At 36.8% G+C, this 25376-nt stretch overlaps 3 protein-coding genes across 4 annotated transcripts; all 3 read right to left on the minus strand.

Annotated features, from left to right (window-relative positions):
- Positions 1 to 832: 832 nt before the first annotated feature.
- LOC120354291 (multiple organellar RNA editing factor 4, mitochondrial-like) lies at positions 833 to 2848 on the minus strand. Its single transcript, XM_039441199.1, has 3 exons — positions 2837 to 2848; positions 1678 to 2155; positions 833 to 1539 (listed from the first exon to the last, which is right to left on the minus strand). The coding sequence occupies exons 1-3, from the start codon at positions 2846 to 2848 to the stop codon at positions 923 to 925; spliced, it is 1107 nt and encodes a 368-aa protein (XP_039297133.1). The 3' UTR covers positions 833 to 922.
- A 660-nt stretch (positions 2849 to 3508) lies between these two features.
- On the minus strand, positions 3509 to 12612 carry LOC111060687. The gene is made up of 5 exons (XM_039441201.1): positions 12416 to 12612; positions 10979 to 11178; positions 7982 to 8062; positions 5598 to 5779; positions 3509 to 3733 (listed from the first exon to the last, which is right to left on the minus strand). The coding sequence occupies exons 2-5, from the start codon at positions 11160 to 11162 to the stop codon at positions 3509 to 3511; spliced, it is 672 nt and encodes a 223-aa protein (XP_039297135.1). The 5' UTR covers positions 11163 to 11178; positions 12416 to 12612.
- A 2704-nt stretch (positions 12613 to 15316) lies between these two features.
- LOC111062856 (cytochrome b5 domain-containing protein 1) lies at positions 15317 to 24754 on the minus strand. 2 transcript variants are annotated; one of them, XM_039441036.1, is made up of 3 exons: positions 22959 to 23516; positions 18812 to 19030; positions 15317 to 15777 (listed from the first exon to the last, which is right to left on the minus strand). In XM_039441036.1, the coding sequence occupies exons 1-3, from the start codon at positions 23265 to 23267 to the stop codon at positions 15547 to 15549; spliced, it is 759 nt and encodes a 252-aa protein (XP_039296970.1). In that variant the 5' UTR covers positions 23268 to 23516; the 3' UTR covers positions 15317 to 15546. The 2 variants fall into 2 exon arrangements, with proteins under 2 accessions (XP_039296970.1, XP_022206273.2); XM_022350581.2 differs by lacking the exon at positions 22959 to 23516 and adding an exon at positions 24287 to 24754 and having other exon boundaries at positions 15404 to 15777.
- Positions 24755 to 25376: the final 622 nt, after the last annotated feature.

Below are 25376 nucleotides of genomic sequence, written 5' to 3' on the forward strand. Positions count from 1 at the left end.
ATAGAAATTTCTTACATCTCTTTCTCTCTCTCACACTGCCTCAGTTAGATTGTTAATATCGGGGCACCGAGATTCGCTCGTTATTTATTTATTGATAAACCGAACACAATTCTTTAAAATGATTGGGGAAGGACTAACAGGCACAGCCCAAAACTGTTTCTTTCCCGAATTTTGATTTATACACTATAAATAGTCCAGAAAGTAGGTTATGTTCCATACACTTGAATTCAGGTTCAATTTTCTGTTCAAACATTTGAAAACAAAAAAATTATAATTTAGATCATATACAAACCAAATTGAATAACAAAATAACACTCACTAATCACTTGAAATTGTCAAATAATGATCAACTTTGAAAATTATGATATATTCTAGTTTAGGAAGATTATCATGTCATTTCAACAAATCAGATGATGTTGATCAAATAGATTAAATTAAATTGTCTATGATGACAAAACAGGACACAATTCTCTAAAATGATCGTGTTTATATTTCACAGCTGATTTAATACGTCATCTTATGAATTTCGGGGATGCGATATTTTGATTTTCCACATACACTTTTTTACTATCCACAGCTGTTTCATTTAAGGATGAATTATCCTTTTAATGTCGTTCAGCGAGTTTTTCCAAGGATGAGACCTAGTGCAATCGAATTTTTATATCATAAACCTACTATGTTCCAAATTTCGTGAAAATCCTTAGAGCCGTTTTCGAGATCTGTTAAACATGAATAACCAGATATAAAAATAGCCAGATATGAAAATGACCAGATATATAAATACAGAAATTGCTCGCTTAATAATATTATACAAAAATTGAATTAGATGGGCTAGAACTTTTTATTTTTATATTTTGTAAATATTTCACAATATCAGTGTAATATCAAGACTATTATAATACAATGTTATGAAACATTTTTATTAATGTTGAATCATTCCACAGTTGTCAGATACTTTTGAAGTCAACAGCTGTTGTTGGCAGGGTCCACACACATAGCTGTTGCTAGCGGCTGGCTGCGTTGACGCTTCAGAGTACTGTGAAATCGCTCCCTGACCTTGATTTCCACACGGCTGACCTTGATTCGCATACTGTTGACCTGGATTCCCGTACTGACTAATAGCTGCAGGGTTACTCCCATACTGTTGCCCTTGAGGTCCATACTGACCTTGATTCTCACACTGTTGACCTGGATTCCCGTACTGACTTATAGCACCTTGATTATACTGTTGACCTTGATTGACCCAAGGCGGTGAGTTTCCGTAACCTTGATTTTGACCTCCACATGGACCTTGATTTGAGTATTGGCTGATAGCACCTTGATTGTATTGACCTTGATTTGGACCACCTTCACACGGACCTTGATTGGAATATTGGCTGATAGCACCTTGATCATATTGACCTTGATTTGGACCACTTCCACAAGGACCTTGATTTGAGTATTGGCTGATAGCACCTTGATTATATTGACCTTGATTTGAACCACCTCCACATGGACCTTGATTTCCATACTGGCTGATAGCACCTTGATTATATTGACCTTGATTTGAACCACCTCCACATGGACCTTGATTTCCATACTGGCTGATAGCACCTTGATCATATTGACCTTGATTTGTACCACCTTCACACGAAACTTGATTGGAATATTGGTTGATAGCACCTTGATTGTATTGACCTTGATTTGGACCACCTTCACACGGACCTTGATTGGAATATTGGCTGATAGCACCTTGATTGTATTGACCTTGATTTGGACCACCTCCACATGGACCTTGATTTCCATACTGGTTTATAGCACCTTGATTATATTGACCTTGATAGGGGCTTGCACCCCCCGGGCTATACTGGGCTTGATATGGAACAGCATTATACTGCCCCGTTCCTTGATTGTAATAAGTCTGTACATTGTTGCCGACATTCCCATAACCCTGGGGAGCTGCAAAACCTCCAGTGCACAATTCCTCTGGTTCTTTGTCACCGGTACACAGTTCCTTTTCGCCGGTACAAGGTCCTTGGACTGAGGTGTCAGAATAACTCTCAATTGTCTCGTTGTCCTTGGAGCAAGTCTGATCAGCTGTTCCTTGATCTTCAAGGTCGTTGGAAGGTTGTTGCGAGTTGGCACTGGGCAGGGAGAAGGTGTCTAAGTCTTGGTCCTGGAAAATATTGGAAAGTAAAAGTATTTAATTGGAAAAAAATTGTAAATATAACCTCAATATAAGACTATCGTCTTCAGTTAACAGTGACATTTGCAACATACCATGCCATATCACCATAGAAAATCTGGTGTGGTACACTCACACAACTTTCCTTGCTCATATTTGAAACTACGATCAGACTTCTGTATAATATGTTTATATATAATTGTTTTCAGAGTACTTTTTCCTTTGTGTAAACTGTGAAATTCGATGATTTTTCTAGTCATCATTTTTTTAAAGTCGTCGAAACAGCTGTTCTACAGATGAAATAACTCGACTTTGTGTTCTTTTTATGAACTGCGCTACCTACCTACCCCATGCACGAGAGGAAGGTTACTAAGTTTATTTCTCGAAGATGGGGTGGACCCCCCATTAGTTTCCCAGAAAGAAGACTTATGCCAGTTGATAGAGCTGATAAATAACTATATAGGGTATGATTTTGAAAAAAACGGTCAAGTTATTTTTGAGAAAATCGTGGAAAACATGATTTTTTAGTAATTATCCGCCATTTTTCTCAAGAATATTACGGAGCTCCTGCAATTTTCCCAGAAATGAGACTCGTGTCAGTTGATAGGGCTTATAAATAGCTATCCATGGTATGAATTTGAAGAAAATCGTTAGAGCCGTTTTCGAGAATACCAAGAATAACATGGCTTTTTAGTCATTATCCGCCATTTTTCTCAAAAATATTACGGAGCTCCTGAAATTTTCCCAGAAATGAGACTCATTTCAGTTGATAGGGCTTATAAATAGCTATCCATGGTATAAATTTGAAGAAAATCGTTAGAGCCGTTTTCGAGAAAACCGTGAAAAACATGGTTTTTTAGTAATTATCCGCCATTTTTTCCGCCATCTTGAATTCAATTTCATTGAATTTCTTATTGTCAGATCCTCATGGTATAAGGACCTTAAGTTTAAAATTTCAAGTCAATCGGTTAATTAGGAATGGAGTTATCGTGTTCACAGACATACACACATACACACATACATACACACACACACACACACACACACACACACACACCACACACACACACACACACACACACACACACACACACACACAGACCAACACCCAAAAAACATGTTTTTGGACTCAGGGGACCTTGAAACGTATAGAAAACTTGAAATTAGGGTACCTTAATTTTTTTGGAAAGCAATACTTTCCTTACCTATGGTAATAGGGCAAGGAAAGTAAAAATACAGTATCAACACATTATGATACAGTATCACCACACATGATACAGTATCATTTCAACGTGATACACAACACCATAATCTGATACAAAACTTCCAAAATTCAAATGAGTTCTACAAACTATGGCATATCTTCTTATGCTTCTTTGTTACCGGTACACAGTTCCTTTTCGCCGGTACAAGTCCTTTAGTTAAATAGCTGACTGAGGTGTCAGAATAACTCTCAATTGTCTCGTTGTCCTTGGAGCAAGTCTGATCAGCTGTTGCTTGATCTTCAAGGTCGTTGGAAGGTTGTTGCGAGTTGGCACTGGGCAGGGAGAAGGTGTCTAAGTCTTGGTCCTGGAAAATATTGGAAAGTAAAAGTATTTAATTGGAAAAAAATTGTTTATATAACCTCAATATAAGACTATCGTCTTCAGTTAACAGTGACATTTGCAACATACCATGCCATATCACCATAAAAAATCTGGTGTGGTACACTCACACAACTTTCCTTGCTCATATTTGAAACTACGATCAGACTTCTGTATAATATGTTTATATATAATTGTTTTCAGAGTACTTTTTCCTTTGTGTAAACTGTGAAATTCGATGATTTTTCTAGTCATCATTTTTTTAAAGTCGTCGAAACAGCTGTTCTACAGATGAAATAACTCGACTTTGTGTTCTTTTTATGAACTGCGCTACCTACCTACCCCATGCACGAGAGGAAGGTTACTAAGTTTATTTCTCGAAGATGGGGTGGACCCCCCATTAGTTTCCCAGAAAGAAGACTTATGCCAGTTGATAGAGCTGATAAATAACTATATAGGGTATGATTTTGAAAAAAAACGGTCAAGTTATTTTTGAGAAAATCGTGGAAAACATGATTTTTTAGTAATTATCCGCCATTTTTCTCAAGAATATTACGGAGCTCCTGCAATTTTCCCAGAAATGAGACTCGTGTCAGTTGATAGGGCTTATGAATAGCTATCCATGGTATAAATTTGAAGAAAATCGTTAGAGCCGTTTTCGAGAATACCAAGAATAACAAAGCTTTTTAGTCATTATCCGCCATTTTTCTCAAAAATATTACGGAGCTCCTGAAATTTTCCCAGAAATGAGACTCATTTCAGTTGATAGGGCTTATAAATATAGCTATCCATGGTATAAATTTGAAGAAAATCGTTAGAGCCGTTTTCGAGAAAACCGTGAAACATGGTTTTTTAGTAATTATCCGCCATTTTTTCCGCCATCTTGAATTCAATTTCATTGAATTTCTTATTGTCAGATCCTCATGGTATAAGGACCTTAAGTTTAAAATTTCAAGTCAATAGGTTAATTAGGAATGGAGTTATCGTGTTCACAGACATACACACATACACACACACACACACACACACACACAACACACACACACACACCACACACACACACACACACACACCACACACACACCAACACCCAAAAATCATGTTTTTGGACTCAGGGGACCTTGAAACGTATAGAAAACTTGAAATTAGGGTACCTTAATTTTTTTTGGAAAGCAATACTTTCCTTACCTATGGTAATAGGGCAAGGAAAGTAAAAATACAGTATCAACACATTATGATACAGTATCACCACACATGATACAGTATCATCTCAACTTGATACACAACACCATAATCTGATACAAAACTTCCAAAATTCAAATGAGTTCTACAAACTATGGCATATCTTCTTATGCTATCTTCTCCCTATGCTGCTATACTCACAGTTGGTTGGGAAGACTATCGTCTTCAGTTAACAGTGACATTTGCAACATACCATGCCATATCACCATAAAAGATACAGTATCAACACATTATGATACAGTATCACCACACATGATACAGTATCATCTCAACTTGATACACAACACCATAATCTGATACAAAACTTCCAAAATTCAAATGAGTTCTACAAACTATGGCATATCTTCTTATGCTATCTTCTCCCTATGCTGCTATACTCACAGTTGGTTGGGAAGACTATCGTCTTCAGTTAACAGTGACATTTGCAACATACCATGCCATATCACCATAAAAGATACAGTATCAACACATTATGATACAGTATCACCACACATGATACAGTATCATCTCAACTTGATACACAACACCATAATCTGATACAAAACTTCCAAAATTCAAATGAGTTCTACAAACTATGGCATATCTTCTCCCTATGCTGCTATACTCACAGTTGGTTGGGAGGTCTTGGGTGGATATCTTGGGGCCGGAATTGTGATGAACTCAGTCCTATAGCAGTCCTCCTCTTCAGCGCCCGCAATCTTGCGTGGCTTTCCATAGGTCGACTTTTCACCCGCCTCTATTTCATCCATCGTCTTGTATCTCAGATTTGTCAGGCACTGTAGACGCGATGCTGCAAAACAATATAGCATGAAATCTATAATTGACCGAGCGAAGTGAGGTTCAAGATTCAAGTCGATGGTTGGCATTTCTCTTCATGTTGAAATCTATATATATAAAAGCGAAATGGCACTCACTCACTGACTGACTGACTCACTCACTCACTCACTCACTCGCATAACTAAAAATCTACCGGACCAAAAACGTTCAAATTTGGTAGGTATGTTCAGTTGGCCCTTTAGAGGCGCACTATGAAATCTTTTGGCAATATTTTAACCCTAAGGGATCTTTTTAAGGGTTTAAAGTTCGTCTTTTAGCATGTATATTCTTCTTCTCCCAATCTCTTAATTATAATTGAAATTTCCATATCATATGTTACTATAGAACTATAATCTAGATAGAGTACCTCTTCGAAACAGTTCTTAACTGGCAACTAAATTAATAATTTTGTCAGGTTGGCATTAAGTTGAGTTGACTTTGTTAGGTTGGCATCAAGTTGAAGATTTGAATGTATTTTATCGCGGAAAAATTGATTGGGCATTGCTACTTCAATCCTGGGAATATTATATTACTAGCCGTCAGGCTCGCTTCGCTCGCCATATCCGTTTAGCCAGACGTTTAGTCTGGACCCCCGACTGGATCGTCCTAACATATGATAAAAATGCTCAAATGAAAAATGCAGGCGAGCGAAGCGAGCCTGCTGATCTCATTCTTGGACGATACAGTCGGGGGTCCAGGGGGGCGGAGCCCCCTGGCTAGACGGATATGGCGAGCGAAGCGAGCCTGACGGCTAGTGTTTCTATAATATTAGAGTGAAAATCAGACTATAGAATTATTCATCATAAATCAGCTGTCGAGTGGATTATAAATTGCATACGTCATATGCAATTCAATATCACAATGTAACTTGGTAAAAATTCAGCTGCTGTGTAGACTATTAATTGCATGCCTCATTGAATGCATTTTTTATGCACTATTAAATGAACTATTGATGGCGTGCAATAACGCATGCAATTAATAACAAAAATAACATAGTATTGTCTCTCGACCTTTCTCTGCTTTGAACTCGGGCTGACCTGTTGCCAGTATGTCTTGAAGGAGATTAGCTTTTGATGTTAGCATTTTTTATACACCAACCCCAACAGCCATTAGCCGTTTTCACACCGATATCTCGCCGACACGACATACAGACAGGATTTACTCTGATGGACAGTATAAGAGGAGGCTGAAGTTTATAATTGCGTGAGGTCTACTGTTCACAGAACTTCTAGTATTATGGATAGAATCGTGCTACACACGTAGGGGATAGGAAATTCACGAATGACGCATCATCACGTCTCAACTACTCAACTGATTAACTTGAAATTTTGCAAGTAGATTCTAAATTTGTCGAGGATGGTTATAGGCCTATCTTAAATACTTCAAAATTTCCGTCAAGTCTTTAGACCCTTACGGAGCACACGTTACATGCTTTTAACAAATAATTATTATTCTTTCATGTTCCCTAGACACAAGAAAATTGGTATTTTACAACATCAAATTTCCCACCGTGCAAAGCACGGGTTACCTGTTAAGTTCTCCAACAATGTAGAAATATTTATTTATTTATTCAGTCATGTACAGAGAGAGAAGGCACAACAGGCTTATGCCCAAAACTGTCTCTTCTCAAATTTTACTACCATACACATTTTTTTTTAAATTTCAAGTCAATTATCAACAAAGTATTAAACTTCAATATTATGAAACTTTACTTGATGAAATTTTTTTCTTAACGAATAACAAATGGGCTATTATTTTATAAGAATGAACAGTTGATATTACATCAGATATATTGGTATGAGCTGTCCTCTATAGTTGCATAGAGAAACAATAGCATAAATAGATATCCCATGGTATAAGGCGTTTATGTCGCAACTTTTACTGTTATCCCAAGCTGATAGTCCACGTAGTTCTTTCCTGTGAAGCTTTATGACGCTGGTAGTCTCTTATATTGTGCCGTTCATACACTCTCACTCCAACAAAACAGTAAAAATCGACAGTAATCGGCTTGAGATCACAGTAAAAGTTGCGACATAAACGCCTTATACCTTGGGATATCTACTTATGCTATTGTTTCTCTATGATAGAAGGCAGTGCCAAGGCACCGCTATTCTCCTATCTTTCTTCACTGCCATTATAACGTGGACCTCACTATAGTTACAATGCTTCTACTCACCTTTGGTAATGCTGGAATAGTCGTACTTCTCCTTGTGGCTCAATTTGCGCTCTTTGTAATACTTCAGAGTCGGCTCTTCGTCTGTAAAATAAACAAATAACCTAAATAAATAATTATTTCTCCAATTAAAGTCAAAATATATAAAGACAAATGAGTATGATAAGATGTCTTGCAATGATTCTTGGAAAATAAATTAAAGCCACTTCTGAGTCAAAAATGTGCGGTACATGCTTCAAAGTTACCATTGCTGATTTTTTGTTGACTCAAGCCGATTACTGTCGACTACTGTCTATTATCAGTGTGTTGTTGGGAGTGTGAGAGTGTAAAGGTGCGTACAGACTCTCGCTCTGCTCCGCAACCGAACGTCACTCCAGCAGAGCGATTGATGATCGACCGGGGAGCAACAGTGGTTCGACCGGGGGTACGCGAGAAGATCTAACATCTTCTGTAACGTTCATGATGGGTGCGTGGGCGGAGCGACTGTGGTTCGATGGTGGTACTAGGGCGGTACGAGGTCGGTATGAGGGAGGAGCGTGCTCGGTGCGAGTTGGAAGCGCGAATATGTGTACGCAGCTTTAGAAGGGCACACATGGGATCTTATTTCCTGTATGCTATTTCCTCTATTATGAAGCTCACTCAAATTATTGGTATCAGGATAAATTGAAATACAGGTTTGAATGAAACTTAACCATATAACTATTCGTATCAGGATGGATTTAAATACAGGATTGAATGAAACTCATTCTACTGGTATCAGGTTAAATTGTAATAAAGGATTGAATAAAACTTACCCATATATAATATAATAGAATATCTTTATTAGCCTCAATAGTACATCACAATTTGACATATAGGCCAGTCAACACAATACAATACAGCACAATGAAAACTGTCAATAAAACACTACAATAAACAGTCACAGTACATTGGACTTTTAAATTCAAATATACATTACTTACAGTTCATAATATACAGTAACACACATTATTCTAAAAATCTACATTATTCTTAATTCATTTCGAGATTCCTTGGATATAATTTTTTTCTCCATATATCCTTTGACAGAGTAGAAGGTATTATCATAGAGAAACAATAGCATAAGTAGATATCCCATGGTATAGGGCGTTTTTTTTAGCAACTTTTACTGTTATCTCAAGCCGATTACTGTCGATTTTTACTGTTTTGACCGGGTAAGAGTGTATGAACGGCACAATATGAGAGACTACCAGCGTCACACAGCTTCACGGGAAAGAATTACGTGGACTATCAGCTTGGGATAACAGTAAAAGTTGCGACATAAACGCCCTATACCATGGGATATCTACTTATGCTATTGTTTCTCTATGGTATTATCTACGAGTAATTTTTCCAACACATAGTTATTGGTATCAGGATGAATTGAATACAGGATAGAATGAAACTCACCCATGTAGTTGGTGTAGGGCGGGTTAGGCGGGCAGTTGAGGAACATGGGCATTCTGGGGGTTTTGGACCGTCGACTCTTTCTGGAACTGGATACACTGAGACTGGCTGGTTTGGGACGGTCTTCGGTCAGGCCTTTGGATGAGACTATGCTCACCTCACGGGTGATACTCGGCTCCTGTGTCATCTTAACTGCTGTTAAACTGTAATCAAATCGGCGGTTAGATTTCACCCTCATCAATCAAGAATTATCATAGAGAAACAATAGCATAAGTAGATATCCCATGGCATAGGACGTTTATGTCGCAACTTTTACTGTTATCTCAAGCCGATAGTTCATGTAATTCTTTCCCGTGAAGCTTTATGACGCTGGTAGTCTCTCATATTGTGCCGTTCATACACTCTTACCCGGTCAAAACATTAAAAATCAACAATAATCGACAGTAATCGGCTTGGGATAACAGTAAAAGTTGCGACATAAACGCCCTATACCATGGGATATCTACTTACGCTATTGTTTCTCTATGGTATTAGCTTTTATCATAGTTTAAACTAGTAGGTAACCAGTGCTCCCCAAGCGTCTAATTAGTAACTTGACTTAATAAATGTTTGAAGAATCTAAAAAAAGCATATAACATTCCTCGGTGAATTAAGAATCTATATGTAAAATGTCAAGTTAATGAGTTGAGTAGTTGAGACGTGATGATGCGTCATTCGTGTATTTCCTATCCCCTACGTGTATAAGCCACTTCTTTCCTTTATTATATAGTGAGGTCCACGTTTTAATGGTAGTGGAGAAAGATAGGAGAACAACGTTGTCTATGATGCCTTCTATAGACGGTAGCTGATACAGGTTTATTGATGTAATATTAACTGTTCATATTCTTGTTTAAAATAATCAATTAGGTTATATTTTATTAAAGGATTGAATAAAACTTACCCATATATAATATAATAGAATATCTTTATTAGCCTCAATAGTACATCACAATTTGACATATAGGCCAGTCAACACAATACAATACAGCACAATGAAAACTGTCAATAAAACACTACAATAAACAGTCACAGTACATTGGACTTTTAAATTCAAATATACATTACTTACAGTTCATAATATACAGTAACACACATTATTCTAAAATCTACATTATTCTTAATTCATTTCGAGATTCCTTGGATATAATTTTTTCCTCCATATATCCTTTGACAGAGTAGAAGGTATTATCATAGAGAAACAATAGCATAAGTAGATATCCCATGGTATAGGGCGTTTTTTTAGCAACTTTTACTGTTATCTCAAGCCGATTACTGTCGATTTTTACTGTTTTGACCGGGTAAGAGTGTATGAACGGCACAATATGAGAGACTACCAGCGTCACACAGCTTCACGGGAAAGAATTACGTGGACTATCAGCTTGAGATAACAGTAAAAGTTGCGACATAAACGCCTTATACCATGGGATATCTACTTATGCTATTGTTTCTCTATGGTATTATCTACGAGTAATTTTTCCAACACATTATAGTTATTGGTATCAGGATGAATTGAATACAGGATAGAATGAAACTCACCCATGTAGTTGGTGTAGGGCGGGTTAGGCGGGCAGTTGAGGAACATGGGCATTCTGGGGGTTTTGGACCGTCGACTCTTTCTGGAACTGGATACACTGAGACTGGCTGGTTTGGGACGGTCTTCGGTCAGGCCTTTGGATGAGACTATGCTCACCTCACGGGTGATACTCGGCTCCTGTGCCATCTTAACTGCTGTTAAACTGCAATCAAATCGGCGGTTAGATTTCACCCTCATCAATCAAGTATTAGCATAGAGAAACAATAGCATAAGTAGATATCCCATGGCATAGGACGTTATGTCGCAACTTTTACTGTTATCTCAAGCCGATAGTTCATGTAATTCTTTCCCGTGAAGCTTTATGACGCTGGTAGTCTCTCATATTGTGCCGTTCATACACTCTTACCCGGTCAAAACAGTAAAAATCAACAATAATCGACAGTAATCGGCTTGGGATAACAGTAAAAGTTGCGACATAAACGCCCTATACCATGGGATATCTACTTACGCTATTGTTTCTCTGTGGTATTAGCTTTTATCATAGTTTAAACTAGTAGGTAACCAGTGCTCCCCAAGCGTCTAATTAGTAACTTGACTTAATAAATGTTTGAAGAATCTAAAATAGGCATATAACATTCTTCGGTGAATTAAGGATCTATATGTAAAATTTCAAGTTGATAAGTTGAGTAGTTGAGACGTGATGATGCGTCATTCGTGTATTTCCTATCCCCTACGTGTATAAGCCACTTCTTTCCTTTATTATATAGTAAGGTCCACGTTTTAATGGTAGTGGAGAAAGATAAGAGAACAACGTTGCCGATCCTCTATAGACGGATGCCTTCTATAGACGGTAGCTGATACAGGTTCATTGATGTAATATTAACTGTTCATATTCTTGTTTAAAATAATCAATTAGGTTATATTTTATTAAACAAGAAATTATATTTTTTAATAATTTCATAATGAATTTTCATAATTAAAATGAAATATTTTGTTAATTAAATATTAATTATGCATTGTTTAAAGACGATCTGGCAACAGAGCAAAGCGAGAAAGAGATAGCACTATCTGCTTTGTGGAATGATAGACAAGGATAGCTATACCATTGCTAATCAACACTGCCATTATAACGTGGACCTCACTAATGTATAGATGTGGGTGATCACTGTGCAATTAAAGTGCAGTCATAAGATAAAAAAAAGTGTATTTTGAAAGAGATTATTAATTTTGAATCAGTTTTTGGGAGGAAATTTGCCGAGATTTATCAAATAATCATCAGTCACTGTCGATGTTGTAGAAACGTTCCATCAAATTTCACTATTATATTTATGAAAACCTTTTTAGGAATTTGTGAGGTGGGTCTATAAAAGAAGATTTCACCCTTAAAAAACCCCCTATCTGTACAAACTCACTGCAGAAATCTATTTCTAATATCTTACCTTCAATCCAACGAATTGACGTTCAAAATTCACTGAAATTTTGAATAAAATTTTTAAATTTTCGGATTTAAATTGACATTTTAATGGGAAATTTAACGAAAAATTTTGAAAACAAGAGAAATGTATGTGTTGTTTGATGAATATTAGTGTAGTGAGAGCTTGTGATTTGAAAGTTTGGGAAAATTTTGAGTTGTCATAGTAACATATGGTTGAGTAGGGTCTGGCTACACTGTAGTTGAAATTGAAATGTGTTTGAAGATGATTTATGTATGGTGCGGTCCACGTTATAATGGTAGAGTTTGATTAACATTGGTGTTGCTATCCTTGTCTATCATTCGACAAAGCAGATAGCGCTATCCTCTACCACCTCCGCACTGTTCCCAGATCATTACTTGATTCAGAAATGTAATTAAATAATAAAATATCTCTATCCTCAGTTACTAGTAGTTCTGTGAACAGTAGACCTTCCAAATTTATAAACCACAACCTTCTCTTATACTGCCCATCAGAGTAAACCCTGTCTGTATGTCGTGTCGGCGAGATATCGGTGTGAAAACAGCTAATGACTGTTGGGGTTGATATATCAAAAAATGCTAACATCAAAAGCTAATTTCCTTCAAGACATACTGGCAACAGGTCAGCCCGAGTTAAAAAGCAGAGAAAGGTCGAGAGAAAATAGTATGTTTTTTTTAGTAAGTAATTGCGTACGTCATTGCATCTTACGGTAATCACTGATTTTCACGCTAATATTGGCGCTAGAAGGAGAGTCCTTTTCCTTTTGTATTATCCTTGAAATGCATAGCCTAATTTAAAAACCCCTGGATATATACGTCTACGCGAAATTCAATAAGGAACATACCTGTCAAGACAAATTTCATGAAAATGTATTGCCGCGGTTCACTGTAAATGCGGAGCATAAATATAAACATATAAATATTCAATAAGAAAACTAAGACATTGTCGAAAATTACAGATTTATTGACAGTTAGAAAGACCGGTTTCGGTTGTTACACCATCATGGTCAATCTCTGATAGAATCTCAGAGTTTATCAAATGTAATCGATCTTTCTAACTGTCAATAAATCTGTGATTTTTGACAATTCTTCAGTTTTCTCATTTAATATGAATAATTACAATTACCACAATATCAACTTCTCAACTACACAAAAAGTGAAAAAATCTCTATACTTATAAAAGGCTAAGCCCCGACAGACTGAAATCACACCACAGCCCAAACTACTGAGCCTAAAAACTTGAAATTTTGCACGATTGTTTATGGTAGCCTGAAAACATCCACTAAGAAAGGATTTTCAGAAATTTGCCCCCCTGAGGGAGCTAGGGCCCCCCCAAAATTGTGTACTTTTTAACCGCTCATTGCACAGCAAAGTCATGAGGAACTTTTTTGTTCAGCTACGAAAAAAAATTAGATCTATGCAGAAAAATTTCGATCAGGAGCACAGGGGGGTCCAGGAGAGGGCATTTTTCGAAAAATTTGATGTAAAATCACACTACAGCTCAAACTAATTGTCCTACAGACTTGAAACTTTGCACAAATATTCTTCAAACATGCTAGACGCGCACTAAGAACGGATTTTGAGATATATTGCCTCTAAGGGTTTCAAAGGATGAAAAAGGATCCTATTAAGTAAGGTTATGAACATGGTAAGGTGAGTGCCATATGGAAATGAAATAATTTATTTATTGACATGTGATATTCTAACATTTATGTTGTAATCATTGGAAATAACAAAATAATAATATATGATAGAAATTCAGAAAAGAACATCTGTTCTGTTATTGCTTTCTAACTGATTCCACTCAACCTCAATAATATTGTTCTGATAATTGATAAATATGTTTAATATTATTATTAATATAATAAAAGTATTGTTTTGATAATCAATATTTTTTTCACAAACTCTGTTTATAATATGGCGAATGTGAAACAGCTGCATCAAAGAAATTATGTCAACAACATATGTTTAGGAAAACCATAGTTTTGAACTTCATTTTCCTGATGCAATGTAGCCTATAGGCCCAATGTATGGATTATTAATTTTTTAGCTAGAACAGTTTTTTGAGACTGCTAAATAAACGTCTACAGTTTTATCAATGCTGTATCGGCAATACAAAAACGCATGCAGTTAATATGTCTTTAAATAAAGGTGTTGACATTCACATGAATTAATTATTCTCTACCATTTTATTTTATTACAATTTCAAAATTATTCGAGCCATGATAGAATTATTGACTCACTGTAGAGTCAGTCAAAAATTTTAATATTGAAATGAGGGGTATTTTGGCAAGCTGAACAAAAAATAAGATCTTTTTTTTCGATATTTCCTCAAATGAAAAATGAGTTTTGTGGGTTGTCAAAACTCCCCCTGAAAGGGAAACTATTCAACATATCCCATCGTTTAGTAAATTAACAATGATTTCTGCGTTGAATAACATGTTTCTTGCCAACAAGAATCGAACTCTCTAAATGGAGGTAGAATGATAAGGTTGACAACTTTCAGTTCTGTTGTTTTAACATTTTTTTTTAAATCACTTTCAAAAAGTTCATGTAGTACCTACTATTGTGTTCGAGAAACTTCTGGGGCTATCATAGTTTCACAACTATTCTGTTCCACACTCCTATCTCTTGCAGTCATTAACCATATATCTATAATAAAATAAAGAGTTGGCTTATACATGTACGGAATAGGAAAATTATGTTTGACGCATTATCACGTCTGAACTACTGGACTAATCAAATTGAAATTTTGCATATAGGCTAGATTCTTAATTAACCAAGGATGGTTATAGGCCTATTTTCAATTCTTCAAAATTTCATTACGTCAAGTTTTCAGATTATCAATTTTGAAAATAGATCCTTGCGAAGCACGGGTTCCTGCTAGTAAATATATAAACATAAACATATAAACATGAAAACATAAACAGAAATACAAAACCGTCGACTTGAATCTTAGACCAATAAAAATTAATAGACAGTAATCAATGATTTTGTTATATTTCATGACATCACATTTTGAAAATTCACTCGAATTTCTTTACTTAAATTCATACTAATCTTCATTCAAGTTACACTCCACACTTCATTCAAGCAGCACTCCACACTTTATTCAAGTCACATTTGAGACAAGTCATCCTTGAAGTATAGCATAAGACATGGCACATAGAAGGTTGCCGGCATTTCAAGGTCTTCGAAAGTTTGTCTCTCATCATAGATCCGGTTGCCTTGAAGGGTTTTGTCCATTTGCAATGGTCGTCTATCATAGGTCCACAGATAGCTATGCGCATGCGCGTTGAACTGCAAATAACGCTCTTGGATCTGGTTGATAGTGTCTTCTGCGCATACCTATACCAAAATACATTGAATTATTGTTAAATAATAATAGAAGTTAAATTTAAAATGAGGTCCACACGTTATAATAGACAATGATAGCAACCACTGCCATTATAGCTTAAACCGCACTATACGTGTGATGCGGGTTGCATACTTAATCATGTGAAGGGGATAGAATCATAGAGAAACAATAGCGTAAGTAGATAGCCCATGGTATAGGGAGTTTATGTCGTAACTTTTACTAACGTTATCTCAAGCCGATAGTCCACATAGTTCTTTCCCTTGAAGCTGTGTGACACTGGTAGTCTCTCATATTATGCCGTTCATACACTCTCACCCCAACTAAACAGTGAAAATCGACAATAATCGACAGTAATCGGCTTGAGATAACAGTAAAAGTTACGACATAAACTCCCTATACCATGGGATATCTACTTACGCTATTGTTTCTCTATGATAGAATGTTACATGATGGTTTTAGTCTATAATAATAGATTATTATAATAGAGTGAGGTTAGGACTCCAGGTCCTCTCTACTGCATCACAACCCTCCCTCAAATGAGAAGGAGGGGAGGAGAGAATGAGCAAATAAAAACAGACAAAAAGGAGAAGAAGTAGAAGAGAAGAGGAGAGAATGAGCAAATAAAAACAGACAAAAAGGAGAAGAAGTAGAAGAGAAGAGGAGAGAATGAGCAAATAAAAACAGAGAAAAAGGAGAAGTAAAAGGAGAAGAGATAAAAGGAAGAAAAAGAGAAGTGAATAAGAATAAGAATAGTGGAAGAGTGATGACGAGGAGAAGAAGAGAAAGAAGGAGATGGAGGAGGAGGAGAAGAAGAAGACAGGAGGAGAAGAAGAAGATTGATTGATTGATTGAGTACTTTATTTATGTAGATTACAATATATACTGGCTTATACACTTATATACAATAGCTTACAATACAGCAAAATTATAGATGAATTTACATAATATAGACTAAGAAGATAATTATTGAACTGTATATGATATGAAAAAGCAATTTGTAATATAATAACTATAGATAATAATCATATTGTTATGCATCTACATAAATTGGCGGAGCTTTGGACATACCAATGTCCATTCTTTGGAAAGAATATTAAAAATATCCTCCCCACTAACTCTCTACCAAGAAGTAGAAGAGAAGAGGAGAGAATGAGCAAATAAAAACAGACAAAAAGGAGAAGTAAAAGGAGAAGAGATAAAAGGAAGAAAAAGAGAAGTGAATTAGAATAAGAATAGTGGAAAAGTGATGATGAGCAGAAGAAGAGAAAGAAGGAGATGGAGGAGGAGGAGGAGGAGGAGGAGAAGAAGAATAGGAAGAAGAAAAAGACAGGAGGAGAAGAAGAAGAAGATGGAGTAGAAGGAGGATGAGGAGGTGGTGGAGGAGTGGGAGGAGGAGTAGAAGGATAAGGTGAAGAAGTAGAAGAAGTTAAAGGAGCACGTAGAATAAGAGAAGAATATTCCTGCTAAACTCGTCATACCATATAGTAAAAGAAAAGGTAGCATAAATTATTCTAATATATTTTCACTATAGTGATGTCCACTCTATAATGGCAGTGTTTGATTAGAAATTATATTGCTATCCTTGTCTATCATTCAACAAAGCGGATAGCGCTATCTCTTTCTCACTTTGCTCAGTTGCCAGATTGCTTTTTAACTATGTAGAAATTTAATTAACAAAATATTTCATCTTAATTATGAAAATTCATCATGAAATATATTGAAAAATACAATTTCTTGCTTAATCAAATATAATTTATTATTTTAAACTGGAATGAACAGTTGTTGATATTACATTAATTAACCTGTATCAGCTACCGTCTATAGAAGGCATTGATAAGACAGTGAGAATCGGCAACGTTGCTCTCCCATATTTCTCCACTGTCATTATAACGTGGAGCTCACAATTGCTTAATTTATGTTATCTTTATACGAGCAGGAATATTCTTCTACGTGCTCCTCCCCCTTATTCTTCTTCTCCTTCTCACACTACTACTCCTCTTACTCCTCCATCTTCCTCTCCTTCTTCTTCTTCTTCTTCTTCTTCTTCTTCTTCTTCTTCTCCTACTTATTTTTTCTGCTTCTTCGCTCCCTTCTCCATCATCATCACTCTTCCAATCTCTTATTCTTATTCACTTCTCATTTTCCTCCTTTTATCTCTTCTTCTTCTCCTTTTTCTCTGGGTTTCTCTGTTTATTCTCTCCTCTTCTCCTTCTCCTTTGAGGGAGGGTTATGATGCAGTAGAGAGGACCTGGAGTCCTAACCTCACTCTATTATAATAGTCTATTATCTATATATATAAAAGCGAAATGGCACTCACTCACTGACTGACTGACTGACTGACTGACTGACTCACTCACTCGCATAACTAAAAATCTACCGGACCAAAAACGTTCAAATTTGGTAGGTATGTTCAGTTGACCATATAGAGGCGCACTAAGAAATCTTTTGGCAATATTTTAACTCTAAGGGTTGTTTTTAAGGGTTTAAAGTTCGTCTTTTAGCATGAATATTCTTCTTCTCCCAATCTCTTAATTAAAATTGAAATTTCCATATCATATGTTACTATAGAACTATAATCTAGATAGAGTACCTCTTCGAAACAGTTGTAGACTGGCAACTAAATTAATAATTTTGTCAGGTTGGCATTAAGTTGAGTTGACTTTGTTAGGTTGGCACCAAGTTGAAGATTTAAATGCATTTATCGCGGAAAAATTGATTGGGCACTGCTACTTCAATCCTAGGAATATTATATTACTAGCCGTCAGCCTCGCTTCGCTCGCCATATCCGTTTAGTCTGGACCCCCGACTGGATTGTCCTAACATATGATAAAAATGCTCAAATGAAAAATGCAGGCGAGCGAAGCGAGCCTGCTGATCTTATCCTTGGACGATCCAGTCGGGGGTCCAGGGGGCGGAGCCCCCTGGCTACACGGATATGGCGAGCGAAGCGAGCCTGACGGCTAGTACTATATAACCATGATGAAACATTCTATCCCGTTGTCATGGACGTCACAATATGCTTACACACAACTGCGCCTCCAGGCCAGTCAGCATGTTGAGTATGCGAATCTGTCGCTCTTGGGCGGTGAGTCGGGCAACAACGTAGCGGCTGTCCATCCACCAGGGCAGGCGGGGCGGTGGCGTCCAGTCAGTGCCCGCTGTCTCAATGCCAACGTGTGGGATGCGGCCGTGGGGTGTCCACTGTACGAGTGCACCTGTTATTGGGTGCACATGGCGTTTCATCTGCAAACGCAAATAAAAATCAATAAACATTCAAAGTTTGCAAGTTTTGTATCAACTTGTGGTGTTGTGTATCAAGTTGAGATGATAGTGTATCAAGTTGTGGTGATACAATATCATGTGTGGTGACACTGAATCATCTGTTATCGGGTGCACGTGGCGTTTCATCTGCTAAGGCAAATTGAAATTGATAAATCATTCAAAGTTTGCAAGTTTTGTATCAACTTGTGGTGTTGTGTATCAAGTTGAGATGATAGTGTATCAAGTTGTGGTGATACAATATCATGTGTGGTGACACTGAATCATCTGTTATCGGGTGTACATAGCGTTTCATCTACAAAAATGCAAATTGGTGTTAATAAACATTCAAAGTTTGCAAGTTTTGTATCAACTTGTGGTGTTGTGTATCAAGTTGAGATGATAGTGTATCAAGTTGTGGTGATACAATATCATGTGTGGTGACACTGAATCATCTGTTATCGGGTGTACATAGCGTTTCATCTACAAAAATGCAAATTGGAGTTAATAAACATTCAAAGTTTGCAAGTTTTGTATCAAACTATGGTTCTGTGTGTCAAGTTGAGATGATACTGTATCAAGTTGAGTTGCTACTGTATCATATTGTAGTGATACAATATCATGTGTGATGACACTGTATAAACTGTTATTTGGTGCACCTGGCGTTTCATCTGCAAACGCAGATTTAAATTCATAAATCATTCAAAGTTTGCAAGTTTTGTATCAAACTATGGTGCTGTGTATCAAGTTGAGATGATACTGTATCATGTTGAGATGATACTGTATCAAATTGATATGATACTGTATCATGTTGAGATGATACTGTATCAAGTTGATATGATACTGTATCATATTGTGGTGAAACTGTATTTTATTCTGGTGATATGCCATGGTAAAGGACCGTTATGTTGCAAATGTCACTGTCACTGTTGACAGAAGCCGATAGTCCTATAGTCCGTGAGATATTACTTTTAACACGGCTCTCCGTTTCAAAGACAGAGAGGCCTGATACTCTTTCCTTCACTATCTGTATCAGTATCCAATTGTGCTCAGAATGCTTACTCCTCTCCACTACTCTGTCCATGCTACAAACTGTGCAAGGAGAAATTGGTTTCCCCCCTTTATGTTAAAAGTGGTATCTCTCGGACTTTAATAGTTGTTTTTGGTGAAGCTATGTGACGCTGGTAGTCTCTCATACTGTGCCCTTCTTACACTCTTACACTCCCAACAACACACACTAATAATAGACAGTGTATAAGGTGTCTATGTTGCAAATGTGAGTGTTAACTGAAGCCGATAGTCCTAGTAGTTGTTTTTGGTGAAGCTATGTGACGCTGGTAGTCTCTCATACTGTGCCCTTCTTACACTCTTACACTCCCAACAACACACACTAATAATAGACAGTGTATAAGGTGTCTATGTTGCAAATGTGAGTGTTAACTGAAGCCGATAGTCCTAGTAGTTGTTTTTGGTGAAGCTATGTGACGCTGGTAGTCTCTCATACAGTGCCCTTCTTACACTCCCAACAACACACTAATAATAGACAGTGTATAGGGTGTCTATGTTGCAAATGTGAGTATTAACTGAAGCCGATAGTCCTAGTAGTTGTTTTTGGTGAAGCTATGTGACGCTGGTAGTCTCTCATACTGTGCCCTTCTTACACTCTTACACTCCCAACAACACACTAATAATAGACAGTGTATAGGGTGTTTATGTTGCAAATGTGAGTGTTAACTGAAGCCGATAGTCCTAGTAGTTGTTTTTGGTGAAGCTATGTGACGCTGGTAGTCTCTCATACTGTGCCCTTCTTACACTCCCAACAACACACTAATAATAGACAGTGTATAGGGTGTCTATGTTGCAAATGTGAGTGTTAACTGAAGCCGATAGTCCTAGTAGTTGTTTTTGGTGAAGCTATGTGACACTGGTAGTCTCTCATACTGTGCCCTTCTTACACTCTCAACTGTCCAAAACGGTTAAAATAGACTTAGAATAGAGTTAGAAGATATCCCATGGTACTGTATAGGTCATTTATATTGCAAATTTCTTCTGCGATTACTGTCGACTACTGTCTACTATTAGTGTGTTGTTGGGAGTGTAAGAGTGTAAGAAGGGCACAGTATGAGAGACTAGCAGCGTCACATAGCTTCACCAAAAACAACTACTAGGACTATCGGCTTCAGTTAACACTCACATTTGCAACATAGACACCCTATACACTGTCTATTATTAGTGTGTTGTTGGGAGTGTAAGAGTGTAAGAAGGGCACAGTATGAGAGACTACCAGTGTCACATAGCTTCACCAAAAACAACTACTAGGACTATCGGCTTCAGTTAACACTCACATTTGCAACATAAACACCCTATACACTGTCTATTATTAGTGTGTTGTTGGGAGTGTAGGAGTGTAAGAAGGGCACAGTATGAGAGACTACCAGCGTCACATAGCTTCACCAAAAACAACTACTAGGACTATCGGCTTCAGTTAACACTCACATTTGCAACATAGACACCCTATACACTGTCTATTATTAGTGTGTTGTTGGGAGTGTAAGAGTGTAAGAAGGGCACAGTATGAGAGACTACCAGTGTCACATAGCTTCACCAAAAACACTACTAGGACTATCGGCTTCAGTTAACACTCACATTTGCAACATAAACACCCTATACACTGTCTATTATTAGTGTGTTGTTGGGAGTGTAGAGTGTAAGAAGGGCACAGTATGAGAGACTACCAGCGTCACATAGCTTCACCAAAAACAACTACTAGGACTATCGGCTTCAGTTAACACTCACATTTGCAACATAGACACCCTATACACTGTCTATTATTAGTGTGTTGTTGGGAGTGTAAGAGTGTAAGAAGGGCACAGTATGAGAGACTACCAGCGTCACATAGCTTCACCAAAAACACTACTAGGACTATCGGCTTCAGTTAACACTCACATTTGCAACATAGACACCCTATACACTGTCTATTATTAGTGTGTTGTTGGGAGTGTAAGAGTGTAAGAAGGGCACAGTATGAGAGACTACCAGCGTCACATAGCTTCACCAAAAACAACTACTAGGACTATCGGCTTCAGTTAACACTCACATTTGCAACATAAACACCCTATACACTGTCTATTATTAGTGTGTTGTTGGGAGTGTAGGAGTGTAAGAAGGGCACAGTATGAGAGACTACCAGCGTCACATAGCTTCACCAAAAACAACTACTAGGACTATCGGCTTCAGTTAACACTCACATTTGCAACATAGACACCCTATACACTGTCTATTATTAGTGTGTTGTTGGGAGTGTAAGAGTGTAAGAAGGGCACAGTTTGAGAGACTGCCACGTCACATAGCTTCACCAAAAACAATTTTTAGAAAATAGGACTATCGCCCCTAGGATCGCTTTCACAAGGCTCCCGCTCTATAGTGAGATCCGAATTATAGTGCCAGTCTTTAATGACATTAGTGTTGTTAGCCTTGTCTATCTTTCCACAAAGCAGATAGCGCTATCCTCTACCACCTCTGCAACATTGCCATTTTTTTGACAATGCAGAAATATATTTCTTAAGGCAGAGAATCGGTAACGCTGTTCTCCTATCTTTATTCACTGCCAATATAACGTGGACCTCACAATAGGCCCTCATTCGGAATTCATGAATGATGCATCATCACGTCTCAACTACTCAACTGATTAACTTGACATTTTGCATTATTTAGATTCCTAATTTACCGAGGATGGTTATAGGCCTATCTCAAATTTTTCAAGATTTCAGTAGGTCAATTTTTCAGTTTGTCAAGTTTTTAATTAGAGACAAATAGTACAAGTTTTCAAATTGTATCATTACTTTATTATAATAATTAAGTATAAAAGTACCGTAAGTATTATAAGATAGTAAGTTTAAAGATTAAAACTCACATCTCCAGTCCGTGCATCAAACCAGTGACTTATATCCTTTCCAGCGAAAGCCAGAATTGGTTTTACCATGTCTTTCCCCTCTGGTGAATTCTGGTATTCCTCAATCAAAGGCGTTAAATCCCGAACCAGTCCAAATATAATCACCCAACAGTCGTCAGGTTTGTTATGTAGCACAACGTCTCTCACCATCACAAAGGGCAGTTTCTTGTTTTCCACCACTTTAGTTCTTAGGTCCTGTAAGGAGGGTGTTTCTATGTATTTCAAAAATGGACTGATGGTTTTGGGAGGGTTTTTAATTTCTCCAGACATTTTTCTATTTAATATACTACTAATGAACCCCTTATGTTTCAGTATATTATTTTTGATATACTGGGCAATATTGAACTAGAAATTGGTTTTCAGGACTACTAAAGTATTTTGTTTGCAGATAGGTTCGAAGGTTAGGTTAGGTTGTTTAAAAATTGAAATTGCATAGAGAAGATTTCACTAATAGGAAATTTGAGTAATTGATTAACAGCTGCTTGTCAAAGCTATAAAGTTAGCATCAGATGAATATTAGTTTGCTATTCTTGTCGATCATTGGAAAAACTGATATCTCCATCATCTTCCTTAGTAGGTCCACGTTATAATGGCTGTAGAAAAAGATAGGAGAAAAACGTTGCTAACTCTTTGTTTTGTCAATGAGTTCTATAGACGGTAGCTGATACCGGTTCATTGATGTAATATCAAAGGTTCATTCTCGTTAAAAAATAATTGAATACACTTTATCAAGCAAGAAATATTTTTTATAATTTCATAATTAAGATGGAATATTTAGTTAATTAATTGTTAAATCTACATTGTTAAAAGACGATCTGGCAACAGAGTAAATCGAAAAAGAGATAGCGCTACCCGCTTTGTTGAATGATAGACAAGGATAGCAACACCATTGCTAATCAAACATTGCCATTTTTTTGACAATGCAGAAATATATTTCTTAAGGCAGAGAATCGGTAACGCTGTTCTCCTATCTTTATTCACTGCCAATATAACGTGGACCTCACAATAGGCCCTCATTCGGAATTCATGAATGATGCATCATCACGTCTCAACTACTCAACTGATTAACTTGACATTTTGCATTATTTAGATTCCTAATTTACCGAGGATGGTTATAGGCCTATCTCAAATTTTTCAAGATTTCAGTAGGTCAATTTTTCAGTTTGTCAAGTTTTTAATTAGAGACAAATAGTACAAGTTTTCAAATTGTATCATTACTTTATTATAATAATTAAGTATAAAAGTACCGTAAGTATTATAAGATAGTAAGTTTAAAGATTAAAACTCACATCTCCAGTCCGTGCATCAAACCAGTGACTTATATCCTTTCCAGCGAAAGCCAGAATTGGTTTTACCATGTCTTTCCCCTCTGGTGAATTCTGGTATTCCTCAATCAAAGGCGTTAAATCCCGAACCAGTCCAAATATAATCACCCAACAGTCGTCAGGTTTGTTATGTAGCACAACGTCTCTCACCATCACAAAGGGCAGTTTCTTGTTTTCCACCACTTTAGTTCTTAGGTCCTGTAAGGAGGGTGTTTCTATGTATTTCAAAAATGGACTGATGGTTTTGGGAGGGTTTTTAATTTCTCCAGACATTTTTCTATTTAATATACTACTAATGAACCCCTTATGTTTCAGTATATTATTTTTGATATACTGGGCAATATTGAACTAGAAATTGGTTTTCAGGACTACTAAAGTATTTTGTTTGCAGATAGGTTCGAAGGTTAGGTTAGGTTGTTTAAAAATTGAAATTGCATAGAGAAGATTTCACTAATAGGAAATTTGAGTAATTGATTAACAGCTGCTTGTCAAAGTTATAAAGTTAGCATCAGATGAATATTAGTTTGCTATTCTTGTCGATCATTGGAAAAACTGATATCTCCATCATCTTCCTTAGTAGGTCCACGTTAATATAATGGCTGTAGAAAAAGATAGGAGAAAAACGTTGCTAACTCTTTGTTTTGTCAATGAGTTCTATAGACGGTAGCTGATACCGGTTCATTGATGTAATATCAAAGGTTCATTCTCGTTAAAAAATAATTGAATACACTTTATCAAGCAAGAAATATTTTTTATAATTTCATAATTAAGATGGAATATTTAGTTAATTAATTGTTAAATCTACATTGTTAAAAGACGATCTGGCAACAGAGTAAATCGAAAAAGAGATAGCGCTACCCGCTTTGTTGAATGATAGACAAGGATAGCAACACCATTGCTAATCAAACATTGCCATTATAACGTGGACCTCACTATAGTGAACTTGGTACCCCTTAATGGAGAGTCAATCAACTCTATTACAGCTATATCTGCTTTGTATACTCTGTGAGACCCAATGCTGCCAACCTACTGAAATGACAAACGCTATTGATTA

This window comes from Nilaparvata lugens, chromosome 14, assembly GCF_014356525.2.
Source record: "Nilaparvata lugens isolate BPH chromosome 14, ASM1435652v1, whole genome shotgun sequence".
In the NCBI taxonomy this organism is placed as follows: Eukaryota; Metazoa; Arthropoda; class Insecta; order Hemiptera; family Delphacidae; genus Nilaparvata; species Nilaparvata lugens.

What these genes read in the sequence shown, in the direction of transcription:
- LOC120354291 (XM_039441199.1), bottom strand. An exon ending in TGAAGGTGGTCCAAATCAAG is followed by an intron (nt 1,540 to 1,677) that starts GTCAATACAATC and finishes GTTCAAATCAAG; the next exon opens with GTCAATATAATCAAGGTGCT.
- LOC111060687 (XM_039441201.1), bottom strand. Translation starts at nt 11,162, where the DNA reads ATGGCACAGGAGCCGAGTATCACCCGTGAGGTGAGCATAGTCTCATCC. An exon ending in CTATTCCAGCATTACCAAAG is followed by an intron (nt 5,780 to 7,981) that starts GTGAGTAGAAGC and finishes ATTGTTTTGCAG; the next exon opens with CATCGCGTCTACAGTGCCTG. An exon ending in CCAAGACCTCCCAACCAACT is followed by an intron (nt 3,734 to 5,597) that starts GTGAGTATAGCA and finishes AATATTTTCCAG; the next exon opens with GACCAAGACTTAGACACCTT.
- LOC111062856 (XM_039441036.1), bottom strand. Translation starts at nt 23,267, where the DNA reads ATGTCTGGAGAAATTAAAAACCCTCCCAAAACCATCAGTCCATTTTTG. An exon ending in TTGATGCACGGACTGGAGAT is followed by an intron (nt 19,031 to 22,958) that starts GTGAGTTTTAAT and finishes TTGCGTTTGCAG; the next exon opens with ATGAAACGCCATGTGCACCC. An exon ending in GCCTGGAGGCGCAGTTGTGT is followed by an intron (nt 15,778 to 18,811) that starts GTAAGCATATTG and finishes ATTTTGGTATAG; the next exon opens with GTATGCGCAGAAGACACTAT.